At 43.7% G+C, this 15,576-nt stretch overlaps 2 protein-coding genes across 5 annotated transcripts in view; both read right to left on the reverse strand.

Moving 5' to 3' along the window:
* LOC105568021 (segmentation protein cap'n'collar-like) overlaps positions 1-1,230 on the reverse strand; it is a 73,682-nt gene extending 72,452 nt beyond the window's left edge. Inside the window, exon 1 of the mRNA XM_012023369.1 lies at positions 196-1,230. Coding sequence (XP_011878759.1) covers positions 196-660 — 465 coding nt within the window. The 5' untranslated portion in view covers positions 661-1,230. The remainder of the gene's footprint in view (positions 1-195) is intronic.
* Positions 1,231-7,011: 5,781 nt separating this feature from the next.
* Positions 7,012-15,576, reverse strand: part of LOC105568020 (endoplasmic reticulum aminopeptidase 1-like) — a 14,530-nt gene continuing 5,965 nt past the window's right edge. For 2 of the 4 annotated variants that reach the window (XM_012023365.1, XM_012023368.1), the window contains 13 exons: positions 13,013-13,168; positions 12,771-12,850; positions 12,332-12,428; positions 12,163-12,245; positions 11,867-12,075; positions 11,363-11,543; positions 10,956-11,181; positions 10,299-10,876; positions 9,994-10,231; positions 9,459-9,864; positions 9,220-9,362; positions 8,753-9,108; positions 7,012-8,667 (listed from right to left, as the gene is read on the reverse strand). In XM_012023365.1, coding sequence (XP_011878755.1) covers positions 8,506-8,667; positions 8,753-9,108; positions 9,220-9,362; positions 9,459-9,864; positions 9,994-10,231; positions 10,299-10,876; positions 10,956-11,181; positions 11,363-11,543; positions 11,867-12,075; positions 12,163-12,245; positions 12,332-12,428; positions 12,771-12,850; positions 13,013-13,168 — 2,915 coding nt within the window. In that variant the 3' untranslated portion in view covers positions 7,012-8,505. Of the gene's footprint in view, positions 8,668-8,752; positions 9,109-9,219; positions 9,363-9,458; positions 9,865-9,993; positions 10,232-10,298; positions 10,877-10,955; positions 11,182-11,362; positions 11,544-11,866; positions 12,076-12,162; positions 12,246-12,331; positions 12,429-12,770; positions 12,851-13,012; positions 13,169-14,548; positions 15,399-15,576 lie in introns of those variants that run through there. The other 2 variants (XM_012023367.1, XM_012023366.1) reach the window with 2 other exon arrangements.

Here is a 15,576-nt window from a genome sequence, read left to right on the forward strand (position 1 = left end):
TATGTGTGCTAATCGAAGCGCCAGTTACTTGATGGCAGATTGGCGTGAACCAAGTCCCACTTGTGTGCTCAAGCGCATAGAGTGCCCAGCTCTCTAGCAACCTGAAGAAATGTCCATGTTATCGCGACATATGCTAATCCTTATTCCAACTGCACGCGTCCTCCGCGCTGCCAATGTGAATAGAAGGAGGGTTACCTCTTGAGTGAGCTCCGCTGCGCCGACTGGCTCCGCAGGACTCTGCGTGCCAGTCGGTGGGTCGGGAGACGTCACGTTCCTGGTAGCATTGGCGGAGACCGGCGCGCTGGAGCCCGCCGTCACGGTCGCGTCCCCGTCGGGCTCCTCGACGTTGAGCAGGTAGGCGTGTATGGCGTTGAGGCCGGAGTTCATTCTGTTGTATCTGCCCAGCGAGTTGAGCTCCTCGAAGAGGTCGCGCTGGTAGTTGAGGAGCATGGAGTCCGGGTTCTTCGGGTGGACGTACATCGGCCGGTGGACGATGGTGTGGTCCGTGTGCCAGCCGGAGCCGTTGTTGAGGTCCAGCGAGCCCACGCCGATGGTCTGGATGTCCAGGCCCAGGTAGGACTCCGGGTCCACGCGCAGCAGGGAGAGCAGCAGCGCGAGCTGCAGCAGCTCCTCCCGATACAGTTTCTTTATGCACAGCATCTTACCGAATTGAATCTCTTTCTCGCGGAGAAGACGAAAGCGGAGTCGGAGTCGACGGATTTTCAAGGCGTCCCTGCGAGATACGAACGACAGACTCGGCGTCACGAGGAAGTGACGCAATCCCGCGAAACGTTCATTGACATGACGCGCGAGCGACGCGGAGACGGTCCCGCGTCAACCAAGGGTCCTCTCGCCAAGGGAACAGCCGGGCGACGCACCGTTTCACGCGACGAGACGCGAGACGCGAGCGTAGCCGCGTGCTCCAGTTTTTGAGGTTAGAGCGTCGTTGTCCAGCGGACGCTCCGGGATCCGCCGTTCCGACTCGCCGGCGTGGCAGCCGCCGGCAGAAGCTCCCCGGGGCGACGCGACCGATCGCTGGGGGCGCCGGGGCGGAAATAAAGGCTCTCCCTCGCGGCCGGGCGTAGGTCAGTTACACCGAGTCACCGAAATAACCTCAAAATCGCGCACACACGAGCCACAGAAGAGCCTTGCGATGCAACAGCAGCAGCGCGCGCGCGTCGCACACGCATGCCCGGCGGACACTCCTCTGACAGGCAGCCGCTCCGCACGTCCCCGTCTCGTCTCGCGATGACAGCGCGGCGGCGGCTGCGGCGAGACGCGGCCTCGCGGCGCGGATCAGCTGCGAGCGCGAAGCGCGGCGGACGAGGGCGGAGGAGCAGCGCGGCGCGGAGAGCGAGAACTCGCGGATTCGATCATACGATCACGCGAGTCCCGGCCGATTCGAACGCGAGACGGGCCCGTCCGCGGATCAAGCGACGCGCGTTATCTCGGAGCTCTTTTGCGCCGCGACGTCCGGAGCGATGAGACGACACTTTTGCCGCGCGCGACACGGAGCACGGAGTTGCAGGTTTTACGCGGAGAAACCGTCCGTCCGAGCGAGCGAGCGGGCCGACGCGACGTCGCGCACTCTTCGCCGGGAGAGATCGTTCGCGAAATGTGACTCAGCAATCGCGGCCCGACGTCGCGCGCTTGTCAGGGCCGCGCCGACGCCGCTCATTTCCCCGCGCGTACGCCGATTGCCGGCTGTTTTGCGCGCGCGTCTCCGCGCGCCGCCGCATATTCCGTTATCGCCGACTTCTCCGCGACTCGCGGAGCGAAAAAGGGGGAAAAATCGAGGCGTCCCCGGTCAAAAAGAATCGGATTTAGCATTTCAGACTCGCGAACGCGCGTGTCAACACGCACGAGTGCGTCAGCGCGTGCTTGTTACGTCGCGCTCGCCGCTCGTTAGCGGCTTTTCTTTTTGACTAGTAGAATTTCAAGCGGATCGTAAGTATTTGTTTCGCGATCCGCCGTAACGTGGCCGAGTGAGGCTGATGGCAGAGAACGATCCGTAGACGCTTAAGGCCCGGTTTCACCAACGTTGTTTAACTTTAAGCTTAGCCTAATTCGTTCTTTGTCTTTCTTTCCAACTGTTACTTTAGAAAGAGACAAACATGCATTGAACCAAGTATTAAGCCTCCGCTACAATGATTCTCGGTTCTGTCTACAATGGTCGTAGTCGTAAGAATAATCGACTGCGATTGGTCAATTCTTATGCGTCTGACTGAATTGACCAATCGCAGTCGATTATTCTTACGACTACGACCATTGTAGACAGAACCGAGAATCATTGTAGCGGAGGCTTTAAAGTTAAACAACATTTGGTGAAACCGGGCCTAAGTCTGTCTCATTGTTAGTCGTAAACGTAAGGCAAGGCAGAGAAAAACTTAAGTCGTAAAATGATTAAGGCCCGGTTTTACCAAACGTCGTTTGACTTTAATCTTTGTTTAATTCGTGTTCGTCTCTTTCTAAAGTAACTTCCTAAAGAATGAATTAAACTGAGCTTAAAGCTAAACAACGTTGGTGAAACCGGACTTAAAATTTACGGATCGCTCCTCCGCCATCAGCGTAATGGCTCATCCAGACTGGACGCGACGAGCGATAATCCAATGGACGTGTCTTTATAACAAAAAACAGTACGCTTTCCCATAAAACCCGTACGCATAATCGCGGCTACGGCGGACAATGATCGAACGCGTCGCGATACTCTCGCGCCCATTTTGCGCAATTTATTGACTCCGCGCGCATATTCGAATCCATTTACTCGCGATGAAGAAACGTTAATGCGCAATTGTGTAACACGCGGTATTCATAACAAGCCTCGCGAAGCTCGGAGCTACCAAGGAATACGCACTTCGAGAAATTTATGGTCTCTTGCCTGCGTATAGAAATTCAAATGGTTATAATCGCGCGATTACTCACCATTGAGGACAGGAGAATAATATCTCGCGATTAGTATTATTTTCCCCGAGTTGGCGTTCAACGGGTCTCGCCTGCGAGAAATTTCCGACTCCACTCGAAAATCTTTAGGGAGAGAAGACCGAGTGCACGAAGTTGACACCCCCTTTTTTTAAATTACAATTTTTTAAGTTGTTCCAGGTTGCTCTAACTTTGTACTACATTGTTCCAAAGCTCGACGTCAAAGCGACGTCATTTCTCCCTGGAATTTCATTTAAATCGGTTTGCTGGTAAAATAAAAAAAAAGCATTGTTTTAGCTGGCGAGGACGATCTCCAAATCCCCCCTTTCGATTGTGCACTTCTGTCTGTTATCTCATAGAGAATTGAATTAAGTTTTTCAAGGGAATATCTGTGTCACTCGAGTGTGAAGAACGATAAATAGGATCTCTCGAGAATGAAGATAAAACGACGCTCGTCGACGAGTGCGCTCCTGAAATTTCATCATGCTCGCCTTACCGTTCGTGTGTCATGCGGACACGTGTGGCTCCACGCTCGCGGTTCGATTAAAATACACGTATGAGTGCGATGTATCGCGCGGTACGGAACGCCGAGCCAGCGCCAATGGACAAGCCGCACGTGCGCCGTTTTTATACGTTTATGCGCGCGAGTTCGATTCGTTGACGAAAGACCGTCCGCTGGCCTGATTGCCGGCCGCGAATGGCGAAAATGATGCAAACCCTCTTTGTGATTAGCGCGCGGGTACGCGCGATATAACGGCTCGTTTGTGTCATCCTCGGCCTTCGTGCAAAAATAAAACGCTGTAATAACTTCCTTTATTTTGTTCCGTGCTTATTGCCGATGGTATCTCGCCACCGAGCGCTTGCCGCCCGATTACCGGGCCGCGATCCGCCGCGAGTCTAATCTAACGCGGATCGAAAGTCGCGTGAACCAACGTCGTGCGTAACGCACCGCGCCACGGATGTAATTTCTTATCCTCCGCGAAACAATTTATACTTTCTCCGCGTCTCTCAGAAGCGATCGCCTCATTTTTTTAACAGCGCTCCACGTGACGCCGCGCGTTCGCCAGCGAGCGCGGCGCGGACAGCAGCTTCCGGAGCGGATCCGGAAGCGCTCGCGCAGGCGACGAGAGCCTTCCGTCCGTCGATTTCTAATAATAATTTGCTAATAATTGACGAAGAGCTGGGAACCCGCGCGTCTCCGAACTGCGCAACGACGATTTCCCCGTCAGTCGGCCGTGTCCGTCGCCTTTCCGCTCCCACTCCGCGTCGAGGTCGCGACGGCGAACTTTGACCCCACGCTCGGCCGCACACGTGGCACCGTTTACCGCGGATCTTGTGCGTGCGGGGCATACCGAGCGTTCGTCTCACTCTCACCTGACGCACGACCTTCGTCGACGACGGCCCGTTGCCAGGCGACAGCCTCTCCGGCGAGCGACGCGCCTCACGTGTCTCCTCGGTCCTTCGCTCGAGTGATAACGCTGATATCCGCGTCCCTTTCCCTTTTTCGAGCGCATTATTGCTCCTCCAAACCGATACGCATAATAGCCGCTCGCGGCGACGTTTCATTGCGATTGACATAGGTACTTTTTACGACAGTCACTGACCGCGGTTCCCTTCACCGCGCAAAGGGGTGACGCTTGATTTAATCGAGGGACGTTGTCTCCGAAATCATAAGGAAATCCTTACGAAATCCCCGTGTAATTGTTTTGTCTTAATTTTCAAGTTTCTTCACTTGTTAGACAATAAACATTAAATTTTAGTTAGACAATAAACATTAACTCCAAAATGTTTTTCATAATTTCATAATCAACCATTTAATTCATGTATGTAATAGTCAGTTACAATAATTGTTCTCAATTTGTCTCTGATTTTACTATGAATTTATTAGAAATAAAAATTAATTTTGCACAATCTAATAATTTATGATGTTTGCATTGGGCTACAATCTTGTATTATAATGTAATAAATTTTATTTAATTTATAAATTAGTGTTCTTATTAGTATTCTCATTATTTTATATAATTATTGTAACGTTATATTATATAACTACAGAAAAGAAATAGAGAAAGAGGTGCGTTATATATTGAATTTTATGTATAAATTAAAATTATTTAAGGAATTGCATTTCTGGTGTATATACTTTAAACATATAATATATTCATTTATATGCTTGTACATGTTTCGTATGTTTTTATACAACAAAATATCTATGACAACAATACAATTGAGAACGGTACACAATATATATTATTATGTTAATTCATTGACATAAATATGAGATGTAAGACAGCCTCGTTCTCTTAAGATGTAATCGTGTCGTGATTGCGTAAAGTACATAAGTATACTCTTGGTTACTCTGGTATCCAGTCTTTCGATATAGCATTTTCCTCGTGTCTAGTGAATTTAATACAACAATAAAATTTGTCTCGGCCAAAAGTAAAATTGACATTATCCGCCTTGACAAATCTCTCTCTCTCTCTCTCTCTCTCTCTCTCTCTCTCTCTCTCTCTCTCCCCTTATCTAATTAAACCTCAGTAAAAAAAATTCTGGTTTAAATACCGTGGAAAGTAAAACGTCGAATATCTGAAGATGGTTATTGGACCAAAACTCGCAGCTGCAATTCTGATCCATGAACACGCAAGTAACGAAAGTATCACGTATGCATTTACGCGAGTACTTTCGCGTAGTGTAAGAATGTGATAAAATAGGCCAATCGGTTCGCATCTCGCACAGGTCGGCGAGCAGACGCTTCCTTAGAAATTCCGAAGCGGCCGTTCGTTAACTCTTAAAAAGGAGAGAATATCCGTTAGTGAAAAAATATGCTATTTACACGTAAGATATCTAATTGTGCGTCGATTCATTAACTCGCCGTTTGGAGTGTATCAAAATCTACTCAATGGAACAATGATGAAAAATGATTTTACGCTGCAATTATTTACAGATCGCTTTTCCATGTGCGAGGGATCGTGTACGTGTAGGTATTTATATGTGCGTGCTCTCAGTTCATTCATGGAACCATGTAAATGCGACGAGCGCAATGGACTATGCGCCGTTAAGTGGATTGATCCAATATAAGAAAGATATTAACAATAAGTATTAAATATCGAGATGTCGTTTTGCAGTAGGCATCGATAATGGCAAGCACAAAATGGCAGTAGAGATTCGTGGCAAGAAAATACCGAAGAACCGTCATGTCCTATGTGTTTGAGCGTGGAAACGAGTGATAATGTGTTTCATTTAAACGAGTGCTGATACTTAAATTGTTATCTTTACAAGAACACGCGAATCCCAGACCTGACTAACTACCGAGTTCCGGTAGCAACGAGAAATACTTAAGGAATAAAAGGGCACGTGAATGTTTGTAGACAGTTTGATGTTTTCTGATCGGAGCGGGAATTTGCTCGGCAAATCGGTTTTGCCTTCCGTGTATAACTATTAGACACTTTGCAGACCTTCATATCTTCCTTTGTATCCGTGCGCGATCAGTTTTATGCAATAAATACTTAAATACTTAAGCCTTAATCACAGAACATTAAATCACTCTACACTGTTAAAACAATTAACGTGTAATAATTACATACTTTTATATGTCTCACTATCTTCTGGTGTTTATTGTCCAAACATCGTTGGTCCTTATTATAATAATAAATAGAGGTGTATACCTTAGGGAAGATATGCACTAACGATAAGACGCGAAATAATAACTTTTAGGCGAAAAGAGAATAACGGGCGAGGACTAGACCAGGATTCAACCTTTTTGCTTGTCGGACGACTGCTTTTCCTCCTAACAATGTGCTATTAGAAATCCAAAAAATATACAAATTACAATTATTTCAGAAATTAAGTGTCTTCATCTTTTAGATTCAAAGAAGTGACATTATCGTCATTAAATTCGACACTAGAGTCCACGTAGAACTCTGGCCCTCGATTTGGGCAAATCGTGTCCTCTCTTGCATACATCCGCGTTAGACGTATGGAATTTAACGCCGATTCCGAACGGCGAAGCTCTATAGAGATGTGGTGTTTATGATACGGTACTCTCGGGTTGTCTCTTCCTTTCGAGAGATGGCGACCGAATAAAAACCAACGATGTTTTGGTTGAACTCGGATTTTTAGTTCATAGAGCAGCGTACATCTCTCTGCGCCACGATCGGAATTGTACGATCGTAAAGCTAGCAATAGACCGAAATACACAAGATTCGCTTTGGGTGTCGAAATTCACAACAGATCCTGTTTCAAATTGAGGTTTACTACTGTTAACCACGATGAGATTTCTCACAATTGAACGCGATGCTTCGAAAACCGTGATGTTCAAGAGATAAGTTGCGTCGGCATCTAGATCCTTCACAAAGTATTCGATCAAACACGGCATACTGTCTTACATTAATACATGCACACCATACGTATGTATATATAAAGCGCTGTTTAGAGATTAAGTATACAAATTTCTTTATTTTTTTTTTCATAATAAAATATCCAATTCTCTATTTATGCTACGACGCATGGAGAACAACCAACTCCACACGAGCCGTGTCCTGTGCCTCCAGCAAGCCTCTAGCAGACACGAATACATAACACACATGATAGACATCGAATCCTTGTATTTTTACAATCTTTCATATATCCTCGCACCGATTTTAATTAACGCCATCTTATCTCTCTGGACGGTGCTTGTGGCACAGACCTGAGCGATTTAACGTATTATGCTCTTTGCCGTATATATTGATATGCTACTTAAATGTGTCGCTCGTATAGTCACGATAATTCTATTACCTTAATGTCTGCAATGCCTTAATTGTGCACGTAGACTTACGAATAGGACGTACGTGGATAATATAATCAGCGTTTCCTCCGACAAATTTGCCGCAAGCTCGACTCCTCCCTGTTAAAGTAATATTGGTTGATTCAAAAATGGGGCTTGGACACGTGGAAATGATGACCGTAGCTTCCTTTTGTTATAATGAAGTATAGCAAACCCGAGAGACTAAAGCTTTCAACGTCAGTAGGCGTATGCCATTAGCCCTTATCTTCCGAATGTCAGGTCAATGACTGTCCTAGGAACAACGATCCTTGCTCTCGCTATTTCCTTGTATTTTATATACTTAGTGATCCGATTGGCATGCACTGCGTGCACGTTGAATAAATACTTTCGAAAGAGTGTATAAATTGGTGTATAATGTATTACGTACAAACAATTCGGCTTTTCTCTAGGCTTATTAGAGAATTCTTTCCGACAAGCAAACTATGATAACGAGGTTTGTACAGGACATACATTTGAATGTCCTTCTCAAGAAAAATGATGTCTAAGACTTGTCTTTTAAACTCGATTTGCCTGACGGAAACAAATCTCTGAAACTGATAGAAACGGTTGGTTTTTGATCCGCAAATTTATATCTTACTTAGACGACGATAGAGATTCTTTTCGCTCCCTAAATAATCGGGGATTTCACTTTTCTAGGCTACCACACGTATTTCTTAAGGGCGCACGAATGAGAATTGTAGAAAAATTTGCCATAATGGTATCACGGCTGAATATACGGCTGAATTATGACTCAGCTTGTCAGGCTCATTCTCGGCGAACGAAGGTTAACTTGCAAGCTTCATTTCCGTGAAATATTTCACGAGCCAATTATTTACGCCTTCCGCGTTTATTTTCACCCAGTGGATGTTGAACTTGATCATTTCTAAACTTTGCTGTAGAGTGCGATTACTGCTGCGAATGTCACGTTGCTTGAAGAATCCCGAGACCTAAAAAAAAAATATATAAAATATTTTTGGTACAACTTTAAAGAAATCGAGCTGAAATATCTTGGCGAACATGACTTCTCCTTACTTCGCGATAATCGTACTCCGTGATAAAGTAGTCAGGAACAACGTTAAGTATAAGATTGCTTATCGAGAGCGATTCATTCATATACAATGCTTCTATTTGCGGCCAGTAAGCTTTAATATGACGCCAAGCGAGATAATGTCCGCGCGGATTGGCAGCAACGGACGTGATGACGGTATTAACTTCTTGCGCGTTGAGCAGACTCCGGTTCAACGAAAGTTGAAGATAACGTTTGAGTAACCAAGGATCCATCGTCGCACCTAGGGCTTGCAACATTGACAGCTTCTCACTCTGAATTTGCGTTTTAAGGTAAACCTGCCAGCAATGCTGCCAGTCAGACTCCTCTCCGAATTTGATGCCTACAACAGGTTTGCATTGTAAAAATACTTTACTTTTCTAATTATGCTGATATTATCTAATCAGTACTTAATGTACAAACAATTTTTATAAATAACGTATCCTTTCTTTACCTGCCATGTAAACGATATTCCGTATATTGGGTGCGATGCGTTTGCCCTTCGATATCCATTCTTGAAAGAGATTCTTTGCAGACTTCACCACATCGTCCATTTCTAATTCGATGGCGGACTTCAGTACTGCCATTCTCAATAATCTGTATTAAGATGACAAAATTTGGTACAATGTGTATGTGTACATACGTTACGTTAATCATTAGATATCTAACAAGATGTTTGAATGTAGTACTAACTTTTTCAAGTGAGATCCCTCATCTGTCCAGCTAATGTATCTTGTAATCGGACCCAACAGTTGCTTAAAGAACAAGATATATCTCTTATATGCTTCGCTCTCGGCTAGCCTGTCTTTCCAAAAGTTCAGATATCGTAGCGCGGTTTCCCATGGCGTATAATCTCTCTCGTTAATCAGGTAGAGCGAAAGTTCCAGTGGAATCGAAGGATCCACTTCGCCCGCATCACAAAGCGAAAATGCATCGTCGATGAGACTCGCTCGATCTGCCGGACTGAACTTGGTGTGGTTCTTCATCAAAGTTTTGATGATCGAGATCCACATCTCGTTCGGATAGTTAACTCGATAAAAGCCAGTTTGGTTGATGTTGCATTTGATGTAATCGACGTCGCTCGGTATGTCGAAAGTCGCTAAGTGAAACACAAAATATTTATCTTTAATTTCTCAGTCAGGATTTTCGGAGGAAGGCGACGAAGCGAATGAATACGGTTTCATGTTAAACGGATACCAAACAGACAAATAAATAATGTAATTATTACCGTTGGTCATGTTCATCCACACTTCCAAAGGAGATTCGAGTGGGTCATCCTTATCTGTGTAACAATTCAACGGGATGTACCACTTGTAGTCAAAGGACGATTTGGGTTGCGAAATGTTTATTGCGTCTTCTCGCGGCGAAGAAAGGAATCTTTTTTGGGTCGCCGTGATAGTACTGTCTTCGCGAATGATGGTAACAAGTGGGAAGCCCATTTGTTGGATCCAAGTGTTCATTATAGTCTGCCGAAATATTTTAATTTTATGAAATATGCGAGAGAGAACGATTAGTCCCACACGTTGTACTTACTTTCACGTCGAGCTCCGTACTAATAGACGTATTTTTGGAATGTTTTGTGAAAACGTCCCACAGATCGTTGGTCTCTGTATTTCCGTACGCGTGCAGATTTAGATAATCGTTTAGTCCGCGTTTAAAAACATTCTCGCACAAAACTACTTCCAACATGTAGAGGATGGAAGCGCCTTTGAAGTAGCTAACTGTATCGAATATGCTCTCTATCTCGATGGGGTTTTCGACGGATACGCTTACTGGGTGACTGTTGGCTAGCGCGTCAAGTTCGAGTGCTCGCTGCGTTTTGTGTAATATGAATAAATCCATCATGCCCCATTCGGGAAAAATGTGATTCACGCCTTTGTATTCGAAGAACGTCGCGGCGCCCTCGTTCAGCCACAGGTCGTTCCACCATTTCATTGTGACGAGATTGCCGAACCATTGATGAGCCAATTCGTGAGCCATAATAACGGCTATATACTCCTGTAGTTTGGTAGGTGTTTCTTGCGGATCGTACATTAAGAACGATTCTCGAATATTAATTAGGCCCCAATTTTCCATAGCGATGGGCTCAAAATTGGGGATTGCTATTATATCTAAGGGCAAAAAAATATTATATATTCAGCTAAAATGGAGATCTTTAATTATGCTGTATTCTTTATTTGAGGAGCATACCTTGCTTTGGCAAGGGGTAAGGTATGCCAAAGAAAGATTCAAAGTAATCCATAATACGAGCAGCAGTGGTCATGGCATACTTCATATGCGGCAGCATGTGCGATGTGGCGTACACACTTACTGATGTATTTCTCTTCGTTAGTTCGAAGACTCTTTTGAAATCGCATACCACGAAAGCTACCAAGTACGTCGACATGTCTACGGACTCTTGAAAGTCATCGCGCAGCTGAAAGGTAACATTGTTCTGGATCAGGTTGATGCAAATGCAGTCATTCACAGGTAATATCGTAATTGCAATAATGTGACTTGTACTTACGATCGGCATGGTGAGAAAGGTGATACTTTTAAGATGCCGATCGCGAAGCTTTCACATTAAATTGATCAAGTAACAAAAGCGCGTTACTTACCAGATTTGTGCCCAAGTAAAATCCGGCCTCCTCAGTATTTATCGCGGGCATATTACATAACGCAATGTGAAATCTATCCCTGTATATTGATATCTTAAATTTAGCTTTAAATTGTGGTTCGTCGAAACATGGAAAGGCCATGCGCGCGTATGTCGGTTCGAAGCGAGTTGTGGCCAAATATCTGAAAGTTGAAGAAATAAGTTAGAAGTCTAGTGTTACTACACGGAAAGAAGATTAATGTTGTATCAACAAGATCGGTGTAATTGAAATAAAATCGTAGAAATAATATCAGTATTAATAAATGTAAAATATCAGATTGTTGTCCTAATAATCTGGATATTTAGTTTAATGCTTAAAATTAAAATCCATAACAAATATAATTAAGTGAATTATTTATGTTTGTGACAGCCCGTGACTGTTAACGTTTAATGCAACAGCATTTTTTCCGTGTACAGATGAATTATTCATTTGCCGTAAAGGAATTAATTATAATTTCAAAGTTACCTGTAGTCTCCTTCAGGAGTGGTGTAACTGCTAAAATAGAACCCTTTAAGTTCAGTAGAATTCAACGTCGAATTAAAACTCAGGAATAGTGTGTAATTGTTCTTTTTTCGAAACGATGTGTCCTCCAATTCCAGATATAGCTGCTCGCGCTTCGGATACTCGAGCAATTTGGAAATTTTCAGAAAATCTCCTTGACCATCTTTGACTATCTGAAAGTCAATTCTCGAAAGTTAAATGATGACAGATATTAACATGTAAAATGGCACTCGTCATGTGTGTAGCTCGACGTTACTTACCTGCTCCTTTATTGTCAAGTTTTTACTATGGAAGACGATAAATTTGGTCTCTTCATCAACGTAAAATTCGATTGTGACTCGTCCTGTAAATTAAAACGAGCGATGAATTTATTATATATTATACAAAAAGGGGAATACGTTCTTTTAAATGTAAGATTTTTTAACTTACCTCTAAATTCTAAGGTGGTAAGATTTGGATGCATGGTAATATTGTACCTAGTAGGATGTGCAAAAGCAGGTAACCTTATGTTATCCCATGGAAATACCTGCAAGATTCTCGTTACATTCGACTATCTTGAGTTATTACAAAATATGGATAATCAATGGACGCATTGCTATAATTTCACCTAATGATTAACTTTTTGGCTCTGCTATCATATACAATGTCTGTTTTACTTTAGTCGAACGTATTCTAATTCATAATTTCTACTCTTCTCATACATAAATAAATTAAAAAAATTTTATAACATTACTAAATATAGAATTTATTTATTAACATATAATGCAGATAACAGGTATAATATATTTTTCAATTAAAGAGATATTTATATATTTAGTTCAGTTTAAATCAAATAAAGTAATTTTTCAAAAATAAACAAGATGCGCACCTCTCCATTCTCCATCCGAGGCACGGCGTCCCTTTCCTCATCTGCAAGCTTTTTTCGATCTTCTTCAGAACAAATGCAGCCTAAAGAAAGAAATAATATGCGTTTAAAAATACGAAACAAATGTAACAAATGCAACGTTTTTTATGTAAAAATTAAATTTATGACGTTCAAATGCGCGATTTAATATTTATGTCACTTGAGAACTGGCGCTCGTTCAAAATGGAGATTTGACATTTAAATACCATTTCGCAAAGGTGCCAAGGCGATGATAAGTGATGTGATGAGAAGTACCATGCAGCAGATACAAAGTACACAATAAGTCTTTCTCTCCGAACATCTAACGACTTCATTTGCGCGTTCGTAAAAGTTACGCCTGTGCAATCCTGCATTGCTATCTCCTGGAACAAAGAATCTCCTAAAAGGTTCGCTCCAATATTATACAATTATGTATAAATGTACCTATAAATTTCGTAATTGTTGCGTAATTTACATACTAATTAGTATAATTAATTTTAACTGATTGTATAAATTCCATGAACAGCTGTAAATATATGATCCAATCAAATATGTCTCTTTATCGGCTTAATTTCATTTCCGCACGCGCAACAAATCGAGATAAACCAATATATTCGCAAAGTAAAAATAAATTCATAACTTCCAATATAGATCTACATTTCCGATTTTTAATTGTTTTGTACATATTAAAGATAAACGGTACACATACAGAAACATGGAAGATATACTTTTATTTTTGTATTATTTGACTTATCCCAATTTATCGATTATATTTAATCGAATAATTTAATATAAGGTTATCAATATTTAATATTTTTACGGGTGTATAATAAAGAGTTTGCTCTCCTCACAGCTACGTCCTCACCCTTGACCTGAATTTTGAATTGCTGTACGACTATGCAGAATAATTGATGCACCTGACTTATACGAGAGATGGAATGCTAACGTGTTCTTAACGTACTACATTAAAAAAATTTTTACTTATATTTAAGATCGAATAACTGTTTAGACTTTATACACGTTTATTAAAAATAATTTAATATATAAAAGAGTATTAAATTGATAGACCTCTATACACAGAGAGTGTTACATACAATTATATTGCAATAGAATAATGCAAAAATGTATTTATCTTTGACACATGTAAATTTCGAAAATTTCTTTTAAATAATAAAGGAGTAAGAGCCAAGATAGGATGTTAGTGTCCAAGTAACTTTAATTTTAAGTCTATTGCGGAAATAAATTAAACCTGTAAATTTATAAGTCTCGAAAGAAGCTTAGATTATTTTCAAAATCAGCAATTCGTATAAATTAGACACGTCTAACGTGTAGAACATTTATTGCAAATATATTTTGTTACGCCGTTACGTTACACGTACATACATGGATGCGCGTTATGAAATTATTGAACAACATCATCTCGTCACACATATCTATTTCCGCTGTCAATAAAGAAACCTAAGTAACAAAAGCCGTGGGCGAGTGGTTGCGATACAAGGGTGCGCGTGGGCGAGAAGCAAGTGTGCACGCTTTAATTCGAAAGATCGGAGGAAGCTTTCGTTTTATTGATCGCACACACGTGCTTCGCAGTCTATTCGCAGCTCGCGGGGGGCCGTAAGTGGGCCATCTGGCCGAGGTGTTCTTATGGAAAAGTAACTGTCTAGGTATAGCAGACGCGTATCGTGTCAGAGGCGAGCGCCGAAGGCACGCGATCGCGCCTCTATGATCCCCAGCCGGCCGAGCAGCCGGATAGGAGGTCTCACCTGTCAGAAAAGCAACATCGTCGACATCCTGCTCGCTCATCGCGAACCGATTCGGCGGCGGTCTCCGATGGACAACTTCTTTTACCTGACCGTCTTTCGAGGCATAGGCGACTTTTATGAGCGGCTCTCTTTGTTCAGCCAGTATTTGCGCGGATGTTTGATCGTCGCCTCGTAGCTTCTCCCTCGACAGAGCTTTCGCCACTGTATCCGTCGTCTCAGGGTTGTAGCTTCAGCGAGAAAGAATTTCGGTTTCGACGAACGGCGTTTCAAGTTCGATTCACCGCGAGGCCGGCTCGTGCGTGCCGCCGCGGTCATTCGAGCCGCGTCAATCGCCCTCGGCTCGAGCCACAATTGCGATTGCAGCAATGTGGCCGGATCGAGTCGCGCCTGTCTCTTTTTTTTTCAGGCGTAGCTCCAGCCGGGCTATACTCGACAATACCTCTATCGATAGTACGCGTGAGACGCGAGGACGCGCGCGGGATCCAACCGGCAGCACCAGAAGTCGAACACGAGTAGTCGCGGCGCGCGACCCCCGAGCGATCAGCGTCACTCAATCGGCGTGGACGCGTTGACTCGTGCGTAACGCGGACGCGCCGAGCACAAACCGGGATCGGGGCTTTAGGCTTATGGAACACCACCGCACCACCAGCAGCACGGCAGCAATCAACCCCGCTGCGAGGAACCGGCAGTACGCGAGGAACCGCGAGCTTATGAGACCCGAGCCGAATAGCCCGACACCATCGGCGTGTCTATAGCGCGCGGCATCCCTTGACATTTCATTGGTATAAAAGGCGTGGGATATAGCTACTGCGGAGTTAGGCAGAAATGGCGGCTTTCCAAACCCCCTGGTGGCGGACTGCTTTACGGGGGTGGTTTTGCCGGTCCTCCGTCAGTCGGGGGTGGTTGGCATTACGGTGGCGCCATCCCTGATCCACGCTTCGCAACCCCTCTGTTGGTGGCCCATCGCGATATTGGCCTCAGTCGCGGGAGCAGTCAACCGAACAATGCGGGGGATTTATGACTTTTCA

Source organism: Vollenhovia emeryi, unplaced genomic scaffold (genome assembly GCF_000949405.1).
Source record: "Vollenhovia emeryi isolate VEMERY1.0 unplaced genomic scaffold, V.emery_V1.0 DF939132.1, whole genome shotgun sequence".
NCBI lineage: Eukaryota > Metazoa > Arthropoda > Insecta > Hymenoptera > Formicidae > Vollenhovia > Vollenhovia emeryi.